The sequence below is a fragment of the Hypanus sabinus genome, chromosome 17 (assembly GCF_030144855.1).
Source record: "Hypanus sabinus isolate sHypSab1 chromosome 17, sHypSab1.hap1, whole genome shotgun sequence".
In the NCBI taxonomy this organism is placed as follows: Eukaryota; Metazoa; Chordata; class Chondrichthyes; order Myliobatiformes; family Dasyatidae; genus Hypanus; species Hypanus sabinus.
The window spans coordinates 41,511,737-41,535,743 of record NC_082722.1 but is presented as its reverse complement, the minus strand read 5'-3'; the positions used below and the strand labels follow the sequence as shown (position 1 = coordinate 41,535,743).

General features: G+C 41.8%; 1 protein-coding gene across 1 annotated transcript in view; it reads left to right on the top strand.

The window, feature by feature from the left end:
• The first annotated feature begins 16,732 nt into the window (after window positions 1-16,732).
• The window catches only part of lonp2 (lon peptidase 2, peroxisomal), a 72,292-nt gene continuing 65,017 nt past the window's right edge, over window positions 16,733-24,007 (top strand). Inside the window, exons 1-3 of the mRNA XM_059992908.1 lie at window positions 16,733-17,329; window positions 21,454-21,679; window positions 23,001-23,132. Of these exons, the coding sequence (XP_059848891.1) occupies window positions 17,100-17,329; window positions 21,454-21,679; window positions 23,001-23,132 (588 nt within the window). The 5' untranslated portion in view covers window positions 16,733-17,099. The remainder of the gene's footprint in view (window positions 17,330-21,453; window positions 21,680-23,000; window positions 23,133-24,007) is intronic.

Sequence of the window (24,007 nt, the reverse complement as noted above, 5' to 3'; positions counted from 1 at the left end):
AACCTTGTAAGAATGAGGTGTTCTTATACCAGAAACATGTCTGAACTCCAAGTTTTAAATTGAGAAGGGAATGTATATATTAAGTTTGAACTTTTGGAATTTGAAGTGTTAACTGATTTGACTCATTCAATGAACTGATTAGAGTAGCTTTAGAGGAAATATTTCTTTTGGTCAGCATGTTTAGTAGTGGGGAGTACTGCTCAAATTCACGTTCAAGTTTAACTCTCATTCAACCAAATAGCTAAACAAAACAGTGTTCCTCTAGAGCTAAGGTGCAGAACACTGTACATACAGGTATGATAGCACATACAGTCACAAAATAAAAGTAGCACAAATCCTAAAGATGCAAAGATGTTACCCTGGAGCCATGTTTCTACAAGAACAAGCACACAGCACTTCTCTATTTTGCACTGCGTCAGCCACAGATGAAGGCAATCCAGCTTGTCTTCCTGGGAGCAAACACAGGAATGGACTGCAGGGGCCATACCCCAACCCAGCACAGATTCTAGCTTGCCCACCGCACCTCCCTCCCTGGGTGACTGTAACAGGTGACGCTGCGACACGAAGACCTAGACCACGCTGTAACCAGGGCCACGCAACTGCTGCGTCATCGATTTTGCCGATGAACTGGACTCGCAGTTGTTTGTATTACCGGTGTTCAACAAGGCTTTGTGATCACAAGAAAAATGTTTAAGACACACATTTGCTGGACCTGGAGAGATCACTGTGACCATGTGTGCCGCCATCTTACCAGAAAGTTAGACCTACACCCTACCAGTGTGAATTCTGGATTTGCAAAGGAAGGTGTCAGTTTGGAATTCCGCCACACTTTATCATTTCTGCTCCCTACTGTATAAGGAAGGAATTCTGTTTCCAGGGTCAGAGAGAGAACTTTACTTCCTTTGCTCTTCAGTCAACACGAGCAGGGAGAGCAGTCACAGTAACCTTGCTTGTATTGGAAGTCTTCCCATAGAGCAGGCATTCAAAACTTCACTCGTGTCATAATCAAAAGCTTTTTCTGACAACATCTCCTGTCAAGAATGCTCTGTGAAGAATCATAGCCCCACTTGTACAAAGAACACGTTTCTTTCTGATCCCTTGGGAACACACTCCCCTGCCTCTATTTCCAATTGTTCAGTTGTGACTTCTCTCTGTGGCTGGAAGAGCTGTGTGATGAATCTCATTAAAAAATGACAGATAAGATGGCATTAGTCAGGCACTTATCAGAGAATAAATGTGAAATTGATGGCAAAAGATGGCAAAAAGAAACTGTTTATGAAGGCTCTCAGTAATCGAGGTATTGTATGTCAAACAGTAGTAAATCAACTGGATTTGCTGTTGTCACAAAGTCATTTCACCATGCATCCAAGAAGCTTCTTCAGTTCTGGTAGGTTTCCAGACTATAGACCCTGTGAGTTGTTTAAAGGTATAGCATTCATGTGAGTGTCATTAGGAGTCGCAAAGGAAGGTAAGGAGAGGATCGTTAGTCTTATCTTTGCAAGAAGGTGTGAACTGTCGTGGGCAGAGATGTTAGGACTGCATTGTAAGTGGCTGAGGGGTGGTGTCGTACCCCACCCCCTCTGTTCATCTCTATCCCATAGCACAAAATGTGGAGGAACAAAGCCGGTCAGGAGAGGAATGATAAACAGTCAATGTTTCGGGCTGTGACCCTTCATCAGGGCTATAAAGACTATAGGGGCTATAAGGAGAAGTTGAATACAGTGCAGTTGTTTTCTCTGGAGCATTGGAGAATGGAGGCAGGTGTGACAAGGTTTATAAGATTATGAGAGACATGGATAGAATAACCAGCCAGCACCTTTTCCCCATGGTCAAAATGTCTAACCTAGAGCACGTGCATTTGAGATGAGTGGGTGTGTAGTGGATGTGTAGGGCAGGTTTTTTTACACAGAGAATTGTAGATACTTCAGAAGTGCTACCAGTGGTGGTTTTGTGGCCAGATGCAAATGGAGGTTTTTGAGAGGTTCTTGGATAGGCACACAGATATGCTCTCTTCTCATTGTTACCATCAAGGAGGAGGTACAGGAGCCTGAAGACACACACTTAGTATTTCAGGAACAGATTCTTTGCCTTGGCCATTAGATTTCTGAATGGACACTGAACCCATGAACACTACCTCAGTGTTCTCTTTTTGCACTACTTATTTGATTTTCTTATTTTATGTACTGTATACTCGTTGCAATTTATAGTATTTATTATTATGTATTACAATGTACGGCAGAAGCAAAACAACAAATTTCATGAAAAACATATGCCAGAGGGGAATTAAGAGTGTAATTAAGCATCTTTATCTTAATTAGATTGGAACAACACCATGGGCCAAAGGGCTGTTCCTGTGCCATATTATTGATTGCTATTGTTCCTTCTCTGTTTTAATAAACCCACCACACTATTTAAAGGGCATTGGAAGACAAAAGTAATCCCCAGCTCCAGACTTTGTCTCATTATCTAGCACTTTCATACGACCAATTGTTCAGTACAATTAAAATCTGCATAGAGTGGATACATTTCTTGGTGTGCACATGATAGCCAGTCTAATCTGGACTCACAACACTTCCTCACTAGTCAAGAAGGCACAGCAACATCTAAGCTATCCGAGATTGAGGCATGCAAGGCTCCTTGCCCCCATTCTAACAACTGTTTACAGGAGTACCATCAAGTGTCACAACCATGGATTTGGCAGCGCATCAGATTCGGCAATTGCGCTCGTGAATATGCATGTGTCGGCTAATTATTATTTCATTGTGATAGTATTTAACTCCATTCATTCCGGTGTAGTATTTGTTGAGACTTGGACATAGCTATGCTTCGTTATCTGCATTCCACCTTGCTTGAGAAATTGGACTCTTGAGTCAACTGACACTGAAGACTAGCGGTATTCTTTTTATTCCTAGTTCTTTTCAGCTGCAGTGAGGGATTCATTTTCCATTTGAGAGTTTTGGTCAATGGCCCTGTTTGGCCTAGTGTTTATTGTTTTTGTTTTCCCTTTAACAGTGTTTGCATTAAAGTCTGTGAAATATCGACCCTCCTCAGTGTCTCTCACTCCGCACTTGGGCCATGTCCAAACCCGGTGACATCGAGAGTGTCCTGTCTGACTGCATCATTGTGCTTTATGGAAGCTGCAAGAGATTGGACTGCAAGACCCAACAGAGGACAGTAAAACCCACTGAGAGGATCATCAGGGTCACCCTCCCCCCTTTGGTTGTCATTTACCAGGAGCATTGCAGATGAAGGGCATGAAGCATTATTGACGATCCCTATCATGCATTCCACAACCTCTTTGACCTACTACCATCAGGGGGTAGGTACAGAAGCATCAGGTCTAGGGCTTCCCTCAAGCTGTGGGACTGCCACCACCAAGGTCTCATCATTAGGGCCTCAAGTTGTCTACTATTTACTTGTGCTATGCAATACATGCATTCTGAATGTATAGTTTCTTAACTTATTTTTGGTAATATTTTGATTTATGTGCAGTGTGTGATATATACATTTTTGTATGTGCATCATGGGCTGGAGGAGCTTTGTTTCATTTGGTTGTACAGTCAGATGACAATAAACTTGAACCTGAATTTTCATACGGCTGAAATTGTTGCACGTATTACTGTGTCTATAGGCTCTTTTATCTTGCAGAAGAATAGAGCAACCAACAAAACATATGTTAAATGATTAACTCAGTAGTCAGCCCATGTTTTGGATTATATAAAGTACCAAGCATCAAACACATGGTATGCTTTTCCTACAAGTACACTCCTATTTCTATACACTGCACTGCAAGGTCACCTGGAGAGGCTGGATATTTTGTCCACTTAACTTCTGATTCAATGAAGCCTTTCTATCATCCAAATAGCACAAGTTTATAAAATCATAGTCATAGAACACTACAGCACAGAAACAGGCCCTTCAGCCTATCTACTCCTTACTGAACCATTAATCTGTCTTGTCCCATCAGCCTGCATTCGCCATACCACTCCTATCTATATACTTATTCAAATTTCTCTAAAATGTTGAAATCGATCCCAAATCCACCCCGTTCCACACATTCACCACCCTCTGAGTAAAGAAGTTCCTCCTCATGTTCCCATTAAGGGGTTCACCTTTTGCCCTTAACCCATGGCCTCTAGTTCTAGTCTCACCCCACCTCAATGGAAAAAAAGCCTACTTGCATTTACCCTATCTATACTCCTCATAATTTTGTATGCCTCAATTAAAACTCCCATTCTCTTATGCTCTAGGTGACTTGGCCCTTCCTTATAACCATAAGACACAGGAGCAGAATTAGGCCATTCAGCCCATCGAGTCTTCTCTGCCATTCTACTATGGTGGATTTATTATCCTTCTCAACTCCATTCTCCTGCCTCCTCCCTGTAACCTTTGACACCCTGATTTATCAAGAACCTATCAACCTCTGCTTTAAATATACTCAATGACTTGGTTTCCTCTGCCATCTGTGATAATGAATTCTACAGATTCACTGACTTCTTGCTAAAGAAATTCCACCTCATCTCTGTTTTAAATGGATGTCCTTCTATTCTGATGCTGTGTCCTCTGGTCCTAATCTCCCCAACTAGAGGAAATAGTGGATTCCTCTCCACGCGCACTCTATCTTGGCCTTTCAGTATTCGATAGGTTTCAATGAGATTTCCCCCCCCCCCACACCCGACTTCATTCTTCAGAACTCCAGTGAGTAGAGGCCCAGAGCCATCAAAAGCTCCTCAAATGTTAATCCTATCATTCCCAGGATCATTCTCATGAACCTTCTCTGGACCCTCTCCAAAACCAGCACATTTTTTTCTTAGATAAGGGCACAAAACTGCTCACAGTGTTTCAAATGTGGTTTCACAAATGCTTCATAAAGCCTCAGCATTATATCATTGCTTTTAGATTCTAGTCTACTGGAAATAAATCCTAACCTTGCATTGGTCTTCATCACCATTGACTCAACCTGCAAGATAGCCTTTAGGGAATCCTGCACAAGGCTTCCAAAGTCCCTTTCGATCTCTGATTTTTGAATTTTTCTCACCATTTAAAAACAGTCTCTGCCTTTATTCCTTCTACCACATTGCATGACCATACACTTCCCAACACTATATTCCACCTGCTACTTATCCCAATCTGGCCAGGACTTTCTGCAGACTCCATGATTCCTCAACACTCCCCACCCCTCCACTTATCTTCATATTATCCACAAACTTGGCCATAAAGGCATCAATTCTGTCCTCCAAATAATTGACAACTAACGTGAAAAGAAGCAGCCCCAACACCGGCACCAGTGGAACATCACTTATCATCAGCAGCCAACCAGAAAAGGTCCCCTTTATTCCCACGGTATGCCTCCTGACAATCAACCAATCTTCTATTCATGCTAGTATCTTTCATGGATACCCAGGGCTCTTATCTTCTTAAGCAGCCTCACATGTGGCACTTTGTCAAAAGCCTTTTGAAAATCCAAGGATACAACATTCACTGACTCTCCTTTGCTTATCCTGTTTGCTTTCTCCTCAGAGAATTCCAACAGATTTGTCAGGCAAGGTTTCCCTTTAAAGAAACCATGCAGACTTTGGCCAATTTTGTCACATTCTTCCATATACCCTGAAACTTCATCCTTAATAATTGACTCCAACATCTTCCCAACCATTGTACTCAGGCTAACTGGCCTTTCTTCTGCCTCCCTCCCTTCTTAAAGAGTGGAGTGACATTTGCAAATTTCCAGTCCATTCTAGAATCCGGTGATTCTTGAAACATCATCACTAATACCTTTACAATCTCTTCAGCTACCTCGTTCAGTACCTTGGGGTGTAGTTCATCTGGTCGAGGTGACTTATCTACCAAGATGACACTGCGACACCTGGTGACGTTTTGCAAGCCGCACACAAAACTTCCAGGCGTGCCTCTTCAGAACTATCATTGCAATCTGCAGCCTGTATTTTCACTTTAAGTAACATACTCTTAAACCAGCTTAAAGAACTAGTGATTTTACGATCTTCTGAAGTACTCAGCGGACTAAACTCTGAAGAATGTAGGGTTGGTACCTTTAAGCAGATGAAGGAACATCGCCACAGCTGAAAGAGAGTGAGAAGGGGAGGACTCCGAGCCAGGCTGAAACATTCCTCTACCCAGTATCTTGTTAGCAAATGTAAAATCTCTGGAGAACAAGACTGAGAACCTAAGGGAAAGATTGCTATATTTGGGAGGAAATGGGAAATTGCTGTATTTTAGTGTTTCATGGAAACATGGATCACTCAAAATACACTGGATACATCGGTAAGATCCTAGGTCTTCTCAATGCACCGATAGATAGGCTGCTGATATGAAGAGGGCTAAAGGGGGGTTTGAATTTCATGATTAACTCTTCGTGGTGCTTGTACATAGAGATCTTGTTGCACTCTTGATCCCCCAACCCAGATGTTTTGGAAGATTAAGTGCAGGCCATTTTACTTATCAAAAGAGCTCTCCTCTGTGAACCTGACTGCAGTTTACATGCCACCAAAGGCTGATATTAAGTATGCATTGAGGTATTGAGGTCTTTCAAGTCATTACCAGATTCTTCAATCGGGCTTGGTTGAAGAAAGCTCTGCCCAATTATCATCAACATATCAACTGCAGCACCAGGGGTCCCAACACACTCAACCACTGCTGTACAACCATAAGGAATGCTCACTATTTGATCACTAGACCACATTTTGGGAAATCTGACAATCAGCATACAGGCTGAGTCCAGAGAGCAAGACTCCAGAAGTAAGGACAATGAAGAGGTAGTTGTGGGAGACAGAGGAGCGGCTACAGGACTGCTTTGAGTCAATCGACTTGGCCATGTTCAAGATCTCATCAGAGAGATCTGAATGAACATGCCACAGTTGTCACAGACTTTATAAAGTCAGGTATGGACAAGTGTGTCCCCACAGAATCATTTTGACTCTTCTGTAACCAGAAACTCTGGATGAACCAAGAGATCTGTAATTTATGAGGGCTAGATCTATGGTGTTCAGGTGTGGTGACCAAGTGAAGTGCAATAGATCCAGGTACGAGCTCTATCAAGCCATCTCAATGGAAAGTGATCATTCCAGACCAAACTGGAAACACAGAAGTATGTTCAACTTGAATGCTATCACCTTCTGCAAAGTAGAACCAAGCAACATATGTGTCAACAAGACTTTATTCCCAAATGAACTCAATGCCTTTCATGAATTGTCCTGCTGAAGAGTTTCAGCACGAAACATTGACTGTACTCTTTTCCTAGATGCTGTCTGGCCTGCCGAGTTCCTATAGCATTTTGTGTGATGCTTGGATTTCCGGCATCTGAAGATTTTCTCTTGTTTGTCAATGCCTTTCATGCTCATCTTGACCCTGTGATTTCAGTCTCTAAGGCCGATGTGAGATTGTCCTGCAGGATGTTGAACCCACAGAAAGCAACTGACCCAGGCGGGGTTCCTGATCAAGTACTGAAGACCTGTGCTGATCAACTGACTGGAATGTTCACTGAGATCTTTAAATTCTCACTTCGGCAGTCTGAGTTAACCACTTGCTTCAAGTAGGCTTCAATTATACTGGTGCCCAAGAAGAACATGGTAAACTACCTCAATGGCCATCATCCAGTAGCATTTATATTTCCTGTGATGTAGTGCTTTGAGAGTTTGGTTATGAAACATATCAACTCCTGCCTGAGGATCTGCCTACCATCACCACAGGTCAACAGCAGATACCATTTCATTGGCTCTTCACTGAACCCTGGGACATCTTGACAGTGAAGATGCATACACCAAGATATTTATTGACTACAGTTCTGCATTCAAAGCTATCATCTCCTCAAAACTAATTAATAAGCTCCAAATCCTAGGCCTCAGCACCTCCTTATACAACTGAATCCTTGATTTCATCATTTGCAGACCCAGTCAGTTTGAATTGGCAATAACATTCCCGTCACAATCTCCATCAGCACAGGTGCTCCACAAGATTGTGTACTTAGCCTCCTGTTCTACTCACCTTATACTTATGACTGTGAGGCTAAGCACAGTTCCAATGCCATCTGTAAGTCTGCGGATGACACCATCATCATCGGTTGAATCAACGATGGTGACGATTCAGCATATAGGAGGGAGACTGAAAACCTGGCTGAATGGTGGCATGACAACAACCTCTCATTCAATGTCAGGAAGACCAAGGAGCTGACTATTGATAACAAGAGGATGAAACTGGAGGTCTATGAGCAAATCTTCACTGGGGAACCAGAGATGGAGAGGGTCTTGACATTCCTTGACATTGTCACTTTAGAAAATCTGCCCTGGGTCCAGAATGTAAGTGCCATTACAAAGAAAGCACAGCCTCACCTCTACTTTCTTAGAGGTTGTAAAGGTTTGGCGTGTCATCTAAAACTTCGATAAATTTCTATAGATGTGCTGTGATGAGTTTACTGAATGATTGCATCAGGGTTTGGTATGGTGTTACAAATGTGGAGCAACTCTGAGAGCCCAAAGGGTACAAAGTCACTCCCTCCTTTTTGAGAATCACAAGATCGCTATTATTTCAGGTCTGAGACCCAGAAAATGAGAGAGACACACAGAATACACAACCAGGTGGAATGTCTCCTGACATAAGCGGAACAGAACCACTGATTACTGCCATTGTCTCTTGGCACCAATTCCTGCAGAATATCATCTCGGCGTCTCAGGGAGTTAATTCTGATTGAGGAATTTAAAGGTTGTGTTTCGGATGATATCCAGATGTATTTGAATGAGAAGCCGAATAAGTCTATCTCCGAATTTGCCAGGTTCGCAGATGAATATGCCCTAACTCACAAGTCAAAGTTTTCCTTGAATAAAAGTTACCAGAAAGACCGTGGGAACGGTAGAGAAAGCCCGCCGGCTGAGGCAGAGATTCAGCCGGGAGCTAGTGGTAAAAATAAGGAGGAAGAAAGGCAAGATGGCAGGAGGGGTCCTGGCTTGACCTGTTTTAATTGTGGAAAGGCGGGTAATATTGCATCTAAGTGCTTTGCTCCGAGGAAGGAGACAGGAAAAGGGAAAGCAGCAGTCCCTACAGGGTGTATTGTGTTGATCAGTAAATCGACGAGAAAGCCCCAGGTAGATAGAATACGAGAGGGGCGTGAGAAATTTATTTCAGAAGGGACTGTGTCTGTGAAAGAGGGAGAAACCCCAGTCCCAGTGCGGATCTGGAGGGACACTGGAGCTGAGCTGTCATTGATTCGCTGTAAGATACTAAATTTTGGTCCCGAGACTGGAGGGATAGCTTTGAGAGGCATAGGACAAGGGACAGAAGCTGTGCCTTTGCATAGGATCATAATAAATTGTGAGCTAGTATCTGGACCAGTTGAAATAGGGGTGCGATCGGAATTTGCAAGAACTGACGTGGACGTCCTTCTGCGTAACGATTTAGCTGGGGGTGAAATTTGGTCAGCTATGAAGCTGACGAGCCAGCCTGTAAGTGTTGAGGACCCGCCCCTAGGTTCCAAGATCTATCCTGCATGCGCGATCACTGGCAGCACGTCGAGAAAGGCAGCTGAGAAAGAGACCAGTTTAATTCAGGCCAGTATCAATTTGGCTGAGACGTTTTTACCGACCCTGTACCAAGAGGGGTTAGAGGGTGGTAAAACAGAGAATAGGGAGGTGAAAAAGAGTAAAGGAGAGGAGGTAAACCTACCCTTAGCCAGGAGGAAATTTATAGAGGCATGGAGTAAAAATGAGAAACTGATAAGGCTGTTAGAAGGTCCAGGATTGGACATGGATGATCTGTCTGGCTTGACAGAACTGTTTGAAGAAGTTGAAAATTTTAAAGGTGTTCCCGACAATGAAATGAGGGCCGTCCTAGATGAAAAGGATGCCATTACCTTGAAGGAGTCTGTTGGGTTGGCAGATGAGGTTGTTTCAGCCCACAGGGTTGAGTTTACTCTGGAAGGGAGTTGCCCAGAGAGTAACTGGGAGGATCAGGGGAACTTAGAATTTGAAAAGGGGACGGGTATTGAAAGCCTGGAAGAGGCAGATGTCCCGTTTGAGTGTGTTCAAGATGTGGATGCACGTGGTACTGAACCTAGTAATGAAACTCAGGAAAAGTCTGAGGTATTTGATTCAGTTAAAAAGGAATGCAGTCCTTGTGGGTCAGATGGACTTGGTTCAGTGAAGAAAGGGTTAACCTTGGTGCTAGTGGGAAGCGAGAATTCCCAGTTGTTTGTGTTCGAAGGTGTGTTAACAGTTAGTGAGGAGATAAAAGGTAGTGATGTGAATATTATTATTGAAGGAGAAGGGAAAAGTGTAGTTCCTAAGTTGAATGAAGACAATTTAAAGTCTGGATTGGTATCAGAAGCGGTAACCAGGCTGAAGGGACAATGGCTTGTTAACACGGTGCCTGCGAATCAATTACAGGTTGATTTGGAATGTAAAGGTGCCCCACACGCTATTGTTATTCAAGGGTGTGCTGTGAAGAGGCAGAATTTGAAATGTTGTTCGGACAAAGAGGGATCGCTTGCAGATACTAAACTGACAACTAATAGAATGAAGGGTCCTGAAGATAAAACTAACGACTTGCTTAAAAATAAAGAATTGTGTGGACGTTCAGAAAATGGGCTACGTTTGGAAAACATTGTTGATAAAATAACTCCTATGAAAGGAGCATGCAAAAGCCTATTCCACATTGGTGCACAAGCTAACCATGTGGGAGCTAACTGGAAAAGGGGCGAGGGTTGACAGGATGCCACTTTAATTAACAGGATCCGGTTTTAAGGAATTTCAACAAAGCATGTAAATAATAAAGACAACACCATGGAAGATTGACTGTCAAGTTTGAAAGTAAAATAAAGATTAGTATTTGCATGAACTTTTGTAATATACACGTAAGCTAAGATCACAACTCTTTAGTTTTGTTTTGCTGAAGAAAAGGAATAAAAAAATATGTGGTTACTAAATTGGAGTCTGATGCTATGGGAATTTATTAAGGTTCAAGATATTAAGATATTAAAGGAAGTGACAATGTAATCACTAACTGTTTAGATGCTGAATTGAATATATAACTGTATTACTCTGTAGTGAAAAAAAAACTCTTTTGTATTGTGTTAGGTTCTGAAATCCTGTAAGACTCTGTATTAATTAATTTTTACCTGTGGCAAAAATCCTTAGAAGGATGGGGGTGTTACAAATGTGGAGCAACTCTGAGGAGCCAAAGAGTACAAAGTCGCTCCCTCCTTTTTGAGAATCACAAGATCGCTATTAATTCGGGTCTGGGACCCAGGAAATGAGACAGAGACACAGACTACACAACCAGGTGGAATGTCTCCTGACATAAGCGGAACGGAACCACTGATTACTGCCATTGTCTCTTGGAGAAAGAATTGTGTATTGAGTACTGAACTATTCATTGAAACCCCTTAGGGGACAACCAGAGTGGTCTGGTTGAGGGATTGTATCATCCCAACCTGATTGACATCTGAGACCCCGTGAGTAAGGATAAGAGAGGGTCTGGGGGACACCCCTTTAGACGCACCAGGAGAAACACTAGAAATCCCGTGACAGCGTTTGATATCGAAAGCCGGTGGGGGCTCGTGTGCGTCCTCCCTTGCCTGGGTGGCGGGCTCACTACAGAAGAATGGTTTAGCTAAAGGAGAGGTCACACTTGAACGGCCACAACAACGAGACACCTGACGGATCGAAATCATAAAGGAAGGTTGGCAAAACCCGTAGCAGTAAATGTTCCTATTCTCCTATTTCTCTCTTTCTCCAACAATTGCAGCACAGCGACAAACAAACGGCGGCAGCCTGTGTGAACTGTAGCGAACTTTATATTTCCATCGGACAATTCATTATCCCCTAGACAACGATAGAGCTTATTTCTTATTGATTATTATTATACCTGCACTTTTAGGTTTAGTATTGACGACGTATATTATCTGTATATTTGCATTGATATTATTTTTGTGTATTTTTACTAATAAATACTGTTAAAAATAGTATCATCAGACTTCAACGGACGTCTCTATCTTTGCTGGTAAGACACCCAGTTACGGGGTTCGTAACAATGGAAACACCAATGCCCTTGAACGGAAAAACCTACAAAAGGTAGTGGATACAGCCCAGTCCATCATGGATAAAGCCCTCCCCACTACTGAGCACATCTATAAGGAGCAGTGTTGCAAGAAAGCAACATCCATTATCAAGGCCTCCCACAATCTGGCTCATGCTCTCTTCTTGTTGTTGCCATCAGGATGAAGGTACAGGTGCTTCAAGGCCCACAACAGCAGTTTCAGGAACAGTTATTATCCCTCAACAATCAGGCTCTTGAACCAGAAGGGATAACTTCACTTAACTTCACTCACGCCAACACTGAACTGCTCCCACAACGTATGGACTCTTGTTCTTGATATTTATTGCTTATTTATGTATTTATCTATCTATTAATTCATTCATTTAATTAATTTTCAGTTTTTGGCTTTTGCACATGTGTTGTTTATCTGTCTTGTGTGTGGTTTTTCATTAATTCTATGGAGCTTCTTTGTATCTACTGTGAATGCCCACAAGAAAATGAATCTCAGGGTTATATGTGGTGACAGATAAGTAATAAATTTACTTCAATGTTTGATCTTCAGATGTTTCAGCTTCCCAAGCACTTTCTTGTTCCACTCATTTCTGCCATTTTGTTATTCTCCTTCATGTCTTGTGGTGTAACTTTTCCTTTAGCATTTGCTCTGGTTTTTTTTTATGAGGCCTTATCGCTAGCTCAACGGTCAACCCAGCATGAATGGAAACCGTGCAAGGAGCCAGCCGGATTCCCACCCAGGACCACTCACCTCAAAGTGCTGATGCCACTGTACCATCAGCCAGCTTTCTGCCCCCTGACACTCTCAAATTTTGGGATGCCACTAGTGTTTTCCACAATGACGATTGACACAAAATATTTATTGAATTCATCCCCAATTTGTTTGTCCGCCATTACCACTCTCCATTATCGTTTGCCTTCTGTCCGATATCCACTCTCACCTCTCTTTTACTGTTAATATAGCTGAAAAAGCTTTTGTTTTTCTCCTTTATAATATTGGCTAGTTTAATTTCACATTTCATCTTTTCTCTCCTTCATGGCTTTTTTGTTGCCTTCTGTTGATTTTTGAAAGCTTCTCAAGGTCCTCAAGTCCCGGCAACATCCTCATAATTTTTCTCTGCATTCTTTCAATCTTATTGTTATCTTTCCTGTAGGTAGGTGACCAGAAATGCACACAATACTGTATTCTAAATTAGGCCTCAATATGCAACTGCACAACTGCAAAATAACATTCCAAATGCTGTATTAAGTACTTTGATTTATAAAGACCAATGTACCAAAAGCTTTCTTTAAGACCCTATCTACCAGTGACGCTGTTTTCAAGGATTAAGGATCTACAGTGTATTCTCAGATCCCTCTATTCTACTGCTCACTGTGTAAGTCCTACTCTGGTTGTCCCTCCTAATGGCAGTACCTCACACTTGTCTGCTTTAAATTCCATCTGCCATTTCTCAGCCCATTTTTCCAACTGGTCCAGATCCCACTGTAAGCTTTGACAGCCTTTCTCACAGTCCACTACACCCCCAATCCTGGTGTCATATGCTGATCCAGTTTACCATATTGTCATCCAGATCATTGAAGTAGATGACAAACAACAATGGACCCAGCACCAATTCCTGCAGAATATCATTAGTCATAGGCCTCCAGTCAGAGCGGCAACAATCGATTACCATTCTCTGACTTCTCCCATGACGTCAATATCTAATCCAATGCTCTACCTCAGTCTGAAGGCCAAGTGGCTGATTCTGTTGTCACAATCAACTTACGTCTCTGAGTCCAAGTCATTTTGGTGGAGAATATCATCTATGCTAATACAGCTGACTGATAGTATAAAATCCCACTTTTCAGCCACATTGGACGCTTTCTAGATCATCTGCCTCTCAAACAAGTGCATTGATGATGCCATAGCCTCACTTTCCACTCCATCCTGTCCCCCCTAGAAACTATGCCTCATACTGTGGGTCAGAGTGCTGTTCATCTACTTCATCTCGGTGTTTAACACAGAGGCTGGTGGGTAAACTGCTCTCGTTGGCATTCAGCACCCCTCCCCATAACTGGATCTTGGACCTCTTGAGGGAACAACTCCAGCCGGAATGAGTTGGCAGCAACATTGAGTTCGCTGATGATACAACAGTGGTTGGCCTCATCACCAACAATGATGAGGAGGCTTGCATACAGAGGAGAGACTTGCTAAATGGTGGAGATCTGAGTCTCAATGTGGACAATTCAGAAGAGATGGTTGTGGATTTTAGGAAGGAGCAGGTTGACCACTATCCATTGTACATCAATGGCTCTGCCTAGAGTGAATGAAGAGCATAATGTTCCTTGATCTAACCCTAGACCCACAACACTTCCTCACTAGTCAGGATTACACAGCAGCAGCCATGTTATTTGAGGTGACTGAGGCATGCAAGGCCCCCTAACAGTTCTCTAACAACTTTCTGCAGGAGCATCATTGAGAGTGCCCTGTCAGGTAGTAGACTGCTAGACCCTACAGAGGACAGAAAAAACTGCCGTGAGGATCACTGGGGGTCTCTCTTCCCCTTTCTTTGTGATACTTACCAAGAGTGTTGTATAATGTTGAGGCATTGTTGAGGATCCCTATCACCTGGTGTAGGCCTTTGTTAGTCTCGATAGACCATGGATTTGCACCTTGGAAAGTTTCCAGGGCGCAAGCCTGGGCAAGGTTTTTTTTTATATATGGAAGACCGGCAGTTGCCCAAACTGCAAGTCTCCCCCCTCCACACCACCAATGTTGTCCAAGGAAAGGGCATTAGGACTCATACAGCTTGGCACTGCTGTCATCGTAGAGCATTGTGTAGTTAAGTACCTTGCTCAAGGACACACATGCAAATCTCAGCCAAGGCTCGAACTAGCAACCATCAGATAACTAGACGAACGCCTTAACCATTTGGCCACACACCAACACTGCCTATCACCTATTCCACAATCTACTCAAAAAACTATGGTGAGGAAGGAGGTACAGGAGCATCAGTACTAGGACTGCCAGTCTGGGCAACAGCTCCTTCCCTCAGGCTGTGAGATTAATGAATACCCTGTCACCACTGAGTTCTTGTCACTAGGACAGCGGGTTGTTTACTGTTCACCATTTACCTGTGCTGCACACTACATGGACTTTGAACTATATTTTACTTAACTCATTTGTAGTAATATTTTATATGCTGTGTGTGATATATGTTTCATGGGTGCACCATGGTCCAGCGGAACATTGTTTCGTTTGGTTGCATATATGTACAGTTAGATGACAATAAACTTGAAATTGAACTTGGAAGCACTTCCACCATGTTAAAGGTTCACTCACTCAACTACCAGTGTGTACAGCAGCAACTCGTCCCAAACCAATCTCCTCTCCGGCCCAGAAGGATAAGGCAGGCTGGATCTGCAAGCTGCCATCCCCGACATATTCCATCTCTCTGTTGGCCCCCATCACAAATTCTGCATTTTCCTGGCCTAAGGATTTTGCTGATCTTTCATCACCTATCCTGGAGATTCTTCGATACGTGGACTGCAGTGTCACTTCACCACTGAATTCTCAAGAACACAGGAATATAGAAAGTAGACAGACAGTGATGGTAGCATCCTGGGAAGGAAGGAATTCACAGAAATTGCAAAGCGTTCTGCCATGGTTCAGTGGTGACTCCATGTGGTGAACTACATATACCTGTCTGGACACGCCCCCCCCCCCCTCCCCGCTGACTGCTCCTGTGGCTCCTCCCACAGACCATGGCTCCTCCCAAGGATCCCGGTATAAAGGCGATTGGAGACACAGCCCTGGCCTCAGGCTCCAGGATGTAGTGTGGTGGTCACTTGCTGCTTGTTCTTTCTTCCAGCCAATAAAAGCATATATCTTGCCTCACGTCTCCGAGAGTTATTGATGGTGCATCAATTTTATTGGCTGGAAGAAAGCCAATACACAGACTGTGTAGAAAGCCTACACAGACTCCTCACGACACTCCTATACTGGGCGTCTCGCACACGCATGAGGGGTCACTGACGCCTAGTGGGCTGACACCTCCAGTCAGGCCGGAACCAGCACAACCACCGTCTCCAGTGCAATCACCACCGGCACCTGTGCAATCACAGCCGGTGCTACGTAGATCGCAGCGACAGATTCAACCACCTGATAGACTTAACCTGTAAATATACTTGTAAGAAACTTTGCCCCATGGGGACCCTCTTTAAAACAAAGAGGGGGAGGGGTGAATGTGGTGAACTACATATACCTGTCTGGACATGCCCCTCTGCTGACTGCTCCTGTGGCTCCTCCCACAGACCCCTGTATAAAGGCGACTGGAGGCACTGCTCCTCCCTCAGTCTCCAGGATGTAGTGTGATGGTCACTTGCTGCTTGTGCTTTCCTCCAGCCAATAAAAGCCAACCTTAACCCACGTCTCAGAGTTATTGATGGTGCATCAATCCACAATCTCTGTCTCGGAAGACTCGAGCCCTGGTCAGGAGCCTTGGATACATCACCTGCAGTGATTTTCTGGTTTGCACTGAAAGGCTGCTTATAGGTGAGATGGCACCGTTTGAAGAACACAATTGGCACTATTCCTGGTGGCCTGGTCAATATTTAGCTCTCAGCTCACGTCACTAAAATAAAAAAAAACATCCAAGCATACATCTCATCGCTGTTCACATAAGCTTGCACTGTGCCAGAATGTACAGAACATCTTGGAGATACTGCACAGTTCACAGCAAAACAGAACATCGGATAATCTTAAATCGTCCCTATTGTATCATCATAAAACTAGCAGAGAGAGAAAACTAAGTAATAGTGAAAGATTAATTCTGGTCGGAGGGCCTAAGCTGCGGTTCCGTGTCAATAACCTTTAATCAGTTTAATGTTCGTTTTTGTTGTATTTTGAACCATTGGGCAACGCTTGGGCGGCTCGACTTGGGAGCGCATGCGCTTTGTCCCGGTTGTCGTGGCCGCGGCGGGGACCCGTAGGTCTGGGAGGGCAAGACGAGGTGAACTGGGTAGGCGGTCCGGGGGTAGCACCGAGTGAGGGACGGAAGGCCGTCGCCATGGGCTCGAGTGTTATCCAGATCCCAAGCCGGCTTCCGCTGTTGCTGACCAACGAGGGCGTTTTGCTGCCTGGCTCTACGATACGCATCAGTGTGGAGACCCCCCGAAACGTCCAACTCGTGAAGAGCAGACTTCTCAGGGGCACTTCGGTCCGGAGCACCATCATCGGGGTCATCCCCAGCACCAGAGACCCCGACAGCGAGGCCGAGGACCTGCCCCGCTTGCACAGGTAGGCCTCGGCAGCAGACGCTTAGGCAAGGGACTTTGATGTTGTCCTCTTTAAATGTTTTCAGTGTTTGCAATTTGTGATTAAAAAGCAGTTCTGTCTTCGTTTACAGTTTTCATACTTTCTGCTGGTCATGGTTAAAACCTGTAGACTTAATGTTTTGCCGGTGGTTGATGAACGCAGAAAACGTTTGCAATAATTTGTGTTCTATAAGCAGCTCAAACTTATGTAGAATTAATTTAAATGACAGCTTTTTGCTTCATTAGTTCATCTGGCACTTATAGATTTTTCTGGCAAATGAGATGAGTATAATGGTTCATTCAGTCAGTTTATTATTTTGCCCAAGTTGTGGGTCGTATTGCAAACTTCTGATTGTCTGTCCTATTCCGTATCTGACTCATCTCTGGCCTCTCACACAGTTCTAGTGAAACTCTGTATTTAGCTTAAGCAACAGCATTTGATCACACACTTCATTGACACTTGGACTCGAATTCTTCTGTTATTTTGACGTATTGTTCTGCGTGGCCTTTTATTAATCCATTACCATTCCTTTTTGCACAGCACGGTAAATGTTGTCTTGTTGACTTTCACCCATTCCATTTTCCCTTTTGTTCTTTCTGCTTGTTCTCTATCTGATCTCTTAGAGCTTTCTCAGTGTTTATAATTTTCCAAATGTAATGGTCATTAAGCTGAAAAGCTCTTCACAAGTGCTGCCTGCACTGCTAAGAATCCCCTGCATTTTCTGTTTTAGTGTTCAGTTTTGTAGAGCTTTGCAAGAGTTTGCTTTCATTTTGTTTCTTTTGAAACTACATTGAACTCTGCTGGAGCTATGCTGTCTTCTGATACTGAGATAAGAGTGCTAACACAAATAGCAATGAAGCAATAACCAAACATAAATCAGATGGACCAGTTGTGGTGCAGGAAAGGAGCTAAGATGATAATAAGAGGAAAAATTTGTTGATGAACCAGTCGATATGCTCAAGAAGCGAACAGATTCAAATGAAATAAATACTTACACTGTTATAACAGTTAACTGTTACATTGACATGAGTATCAGTGGACTTCACTCTGAGTTTTGGAGTGAGCTTTGTTTTGCCTAATGCAAATAACCTAACTGGTTTTCTAAATAATCCATTTCATCTGCTTTGATTTAAATTTATGTAAGAAATTACTTTTTCAGAAAATAAATTACCCCTGGCTTAGGAAAAAATGTAATTTGCAACCAAAGGGGGAAAAAAACTATAAGATATAATTGAATATTTCTATATATGTTTGCAAATGTATTCTTCTACTCCAATTTGGGTATACCTGTAATTTTTGTGCACCATGCTTCCAGCTAATAGGGACAAATCAGGACCAGTATGCTTTGGCCCAATTAAACGGCAGCCGCAATTAGCTGAAGTTCAAAAGGTATATAAAAAAAGACAAACTACCATTTAACTGAGTAATAAATTATGTTACTTTTTTATTCAGTCTCCACCACCCCCCCCCCCCCAACCCAGTCCTGAAGAACGGTCTCGGCCTGAAATGTCGACTGTTTACTCTTTTCCACAGATGCTGCCTGACTTGCTGAGTTCCTCCAGCATTTTCTGTAGTTTTGCGAACAAGTTTTATATTTCATTGAAATACAAAACAAAGAACATTATTAATGATACTATAGTACTGTAAAATTGTGTATTAGTTCCTAATAGTTATTGAAGGAGGAATTCATCCAGTATACACGTTTTTTTGCTTGACTGTAAATGAACAAAATCAGCACAGACACCTGGTGTTGATAATCTACTGCGTTCATACAATCCTATCAATAATTGCATCTACCAAATCTTCAGTTTCACTGTAGCATTCAAGATGATTATCAATACTTTCAAATTCTTCCTAGTTCCTAACTTGTTGAAGTAGTGAAGTCATCTCATTTTCACTCCCGGCTGTTTCTGGCATCTCGAAGCCTGAATGCTTGAAACCACAGTGAACAACAGTTCTGAATTGTCTTGCTGCTTATTTCTTACCAACTATCAGTGACAAAAATCACTGGTTTTTGAACGCATGCTGCTGACTCCATTTTAAAAAAACTGTTTGCTGTAAGCACAGTGTAGTGTCTAACAGTAGCATAAGTGCAAGCGTGAGGCTGTTTGTCAACCATTTCCTGCCCCAATTAAGCGGCATCGTGTCCCAAATAAATGAAGGCTATTTTCTCGATTAGTTTTTGCTCTTAAGAACTGTCCCAATAAGTGGCTGTCCCGATTAACTGATGGCCCAGTTAACCAGAATCAACACTATTTGAAAATTCTCTTCATTTCTTTTTTTAAACAGTTCAATCAGAAAATTGCACACTTTTTGTTTATTGCCAAGATAATTGCCAAGGCAATTGGCAAGGTAATCATTTGTATCATGTATGTTATTTATTGTGATTCTAGTATTATTACATCCTTTAATTAAAAAAAAATTATTTGGATAAGGTATTCGCAAGTATTACACAAACTTTTTTACATATAAAACTTTTTCCATTTTTTATATATGTCTAAATCTATATATATACATTCACAAGTACACACTGAAAAGATATTATGTAACATAGTGGGCATTAAAAAAATTATAATTAGGCACTTAAATAGGTATTTATGTGCAATTGTAATTCCACACTGTTAAACTTAATAGTTGCTTAAAAAATAGTTTTTAAAAAATTCCTCATCAACGTAGTAATAGTGTTAATGTAAGCTCCCTTGGTTCGAATGTTCACTGTTTTATTTCTGGAAAAAGTGGAATTAACACAAGCAGGCATGGGCAAACTACGGCCTGGGGACCATATGCGGCCCGTTAAGCTTTTTAATCCGGCCTGCAGAACTTGATGAAATTATATTAATAAACCTTGTTAACGTTTTTTCCCCGCAATTCTGGCATTTTCCCAATAGATGACGCACTCTGTATACATTGACCTTTGTTGAGGTGCAGCGTATTACTCCACATTTGCGCTTTACTCTTTGTTCGGCTCGACCTATTTGTGTGAACAGGCATTCAGCGTCATGAACATCAACAAAGCCAGCCACAGATCCAAGTTAACTGACCTACACCTCAGATCCATCCTGAGAATCGCCACAACAAAACTAAATCCAGACTTTGATGCGCTGGCTAAAAAGGGAGACCAACAATACTGTTCCCACTGAAACTAAAAATAAGTTTCTTCGTTGTGTTATGTAAAAAATGCATTTGAAAATATTTTTTCAATAAGCCTTACATGTTACATGTCATTTCTGTTAAGTGATGGACATGAGTATTGCGCAGGTGCACGTATGTTCTCAAAATAAAAAATGCGCTCCAGATCAAATAACGCGCTCCGCATACCGGTGCGCTGTTACTGTTCTATCCTTGTGCTGGTCGTTGTTGAGTTTTGGCACAGGGGACAATTGAATAAGAAGGAGCAGGACAAGTAGACCTGCATCTCCTACCATTTTTGGAATAAAGACAATCAGGAGGAGAGTGATGATGACAATATCTTGAAGGATAACAGAATTTTCAGTGCTTTAAAATAATAACTGTTACTATTAAAAAAAGCTGTATTTTATTTTAATTTTCAGTGTTTTAAAAGTCATTTCAATAAATAGCTAAATACCATGGGACTTCAAAGACAGATATTTTGTTGTAATGCATTTGTTCATTTTCAATTGAAATTAAAGCACGTGTTTTCTACATATCCCATGATATTTTATTTTCTCTTATGAGGTGTATTACCAAAACACTCCGTCCATCTGCTCCTGGCCCCCCTGTCAAATTTTAGAACCCTTTGTGGCCCACAAGTCAAAAAGTTTGCCCACCCCTGAACACAAGTAAAGAAAAGGATTTGGGGATAAAAAGATAAAATGAAGTAAATAAGTGCACAGGGATTGGATATGTATGTCAGTGGGTAGGAGCAGGCATGAATGTATTGGATACTAATGCCTACGCTGGAAGTTAGATAGGGTTGCACACAATATCTTAGACTAGAAATAAATGGACCAGAAGAGATACATGGGAATTATTATTCAACCACTATTATTTCATCCTTTAATTTATCTTTTGTGTATTCTGCATTTCTTCAAAACAAACAGTAACTTTTTTGCTTTGCTGATTTGTCTTTCTTACGTTGTGATTAGGATTGGAACAGCTGGTATTGCAGTGCAGATAGTAGGCAGTAATTGGCCGAAGCCACACTATACTCTGTTGATCACGGGCCTTTGTCGGTTTAACATACTTGAGGTTGTGAAGGAGAAGCCATTCCCAGTGGCTAAAGTGGAACAGCTTGATCGGTTGGAGCAATACACAGACGGTATTGGGGAGTTGAATGACCTTTCACAGCAGTTCTACAAATATGCAGTTCAGGTCTGTGTAAAGTGTTTTCTTTATAATTGTAATTTACATTGATCAATTTTGGGTGATTAAAGCTGCACTGTAGTAATTTACATTGATCAATTTTGTGTGATTAAGCTGCACTGTAGTGGGTTAAACTACTACTAATTAGAATGCATATATTACCCCCATAGTAAATCTTGGCTGTGCAACAAGATATGAATACCAGAATGGGATTTGTTTTAAAGAAAAACATTTTGGAATTCAAAAAGTTGCGTTTTTTAAATCAAGAAAATGTATTTTAATGGAATACTTCATAACTTACAAAAATAAATTTATTCTGGATGAAAATCAAAGCAAAGGCTGTGGATGCTAGAAATAACAATTAGTTAACAGTTCTGATGAAGAGCTCTTCACTGAAAAGTTAAGTTTTTCATACACAGATGCAAGTTCATTCGTTGAGTGTCTCCAGAATTGTCTGAATGTATCTCCTACTTTGAGTATAATATTTTATTTCCAACTGTGGCATATTTTTGAAGTTTGATTTATATGAAAATATAGTACTTCAATTCTGAGTAAGAGTTTGGGAATAATTTAGTTAAGCCTGAAACAAATATACTAACCTGAATTAAACAAATTTGAGGGGTGGCGGTGGGTGAGTTTCTAGCTGATGATTGTTGTTTAAAGTAAAAATGTTTGTCGATTTTGTAATTTTATGTTCATAGATTTTGTAATTTTTTGTAAGTCTTTTTCTTTTTTTAAATTCTTCCCAGTTATGGAATTATCTTCATTTATCTTAAGCTCTTTGAGAGGTTGGAAAAATGCGAGGCAGAGTATCAAAGCATCAACATATGTCACTGTTTTGCTAATTTTAAACTCAAAGATGACTTAGTTTTGGCAGTTGTGAAGATAAAATTACTGAAATTCACTTTTCTGTTATTGGGCCACCAAATTAGAATCACTGAAATCTGTTGAAGGTACTGTACATGTCGCCATTAACACCATCCTTTTTACCCTAATGAGACTGGAATTGAAGACCATCACTCCCCCATCTCTCTGGCAGGCCAGTCTGGCTGGCAATCATGCAGGAATCTTGTTAAAACTATCCACTTACAAATTCAGCAGGATATGTATTTAAATCTGTTACCTGCTTGATTGTTTCCAAGTGGCTGCAGTTTGATATTAGGATGAATTAATTTGAAAGCTTTTAAAATTTCCTGCTGCTCTATAAACATTTTAAAAAAGTGCTGATGGAGAATTCTTTAATCTTTTCAGAGTGTGAAAGCATTGCATAATATGTGACCCATGGCACTTGGTAAAAATTGTGCAGTAATGGGTAATTTAATGTTTGCAGCTGGTGGAGATGTTGGATATGTCAGTACCAGTGGTTGCCAAGCTGAGACACTTGCTGGATAGCCTTCCTAGAGAAACATTGCCTGACATCCTAGCATCAATTATCCGGACTAGTGCTAATGAAAAGCTGCAGGTATGGGGGATTATAAATGCACATTCATAGAGCATAAAATTTAAAAATTCATGTAGGATGTTGAATAACTAACTGAAAAGTAAAATAATTTCATCAAAATTCTCATTGTCTTATTTTTGTTTGTTCATAAGAAATGTAGTTTACTATTTTACCTGAGAGGGAAAAATTTGGGCTAGAAATTAACCAGACAGTTAAACTGTTCATCTGTAGTAAGCTGACTCTGGAAAATTCCAAAGTTTATGAAGCCTGAGACTAAATTGGCTTACCACTAGCAAAAGTTCTTTTCTTTATGATAGTGCAGGATGCAGAAAAGGATTCAGAAGTTAAGTTTTGGGGTTCATGTTTGGGTATTTACAAGGAAATGGTGCTAACTATCCTACAAAAGTGAGTAGAGTCTATCTACGGATATATTTTATAAACCCACTGACTCTCACAGCTATCTGGGCCCTACCTCTTCCCACCCTATCACTTGTAAAAATGTCATTCCATTCTCTCAGTTCCTCCATTCCTGCCGCATCTGCTTTTCAATCCCGAACAACTGAGGTGCCCTTCCTCAAAGGAGGGGGCTTCCCTTCTTCCACCATCCTCCTGCTGCCACACAGGGATAGAGATCCTCTTAACCTCACCTACCACCCCGCTAGTCTCCATGTCCAGGGCATAATTCTCTGTAAATTCCCCCATCTCCAAAGGGATCCCACCACCAAACATATCTCCCCCTCCCCAACTTTCTGCTTTCCGTAGGGATCACTCCTTTGTCACCTCATCCCTCACCACTGATCTCCCTCCTTCTGGTACTTATTCATGCAAGCAGAACAGGTGCCATATCTGCCCATATACCCTCTCCCTCACTACCATTCAGGGCCCCAAACAGTCTT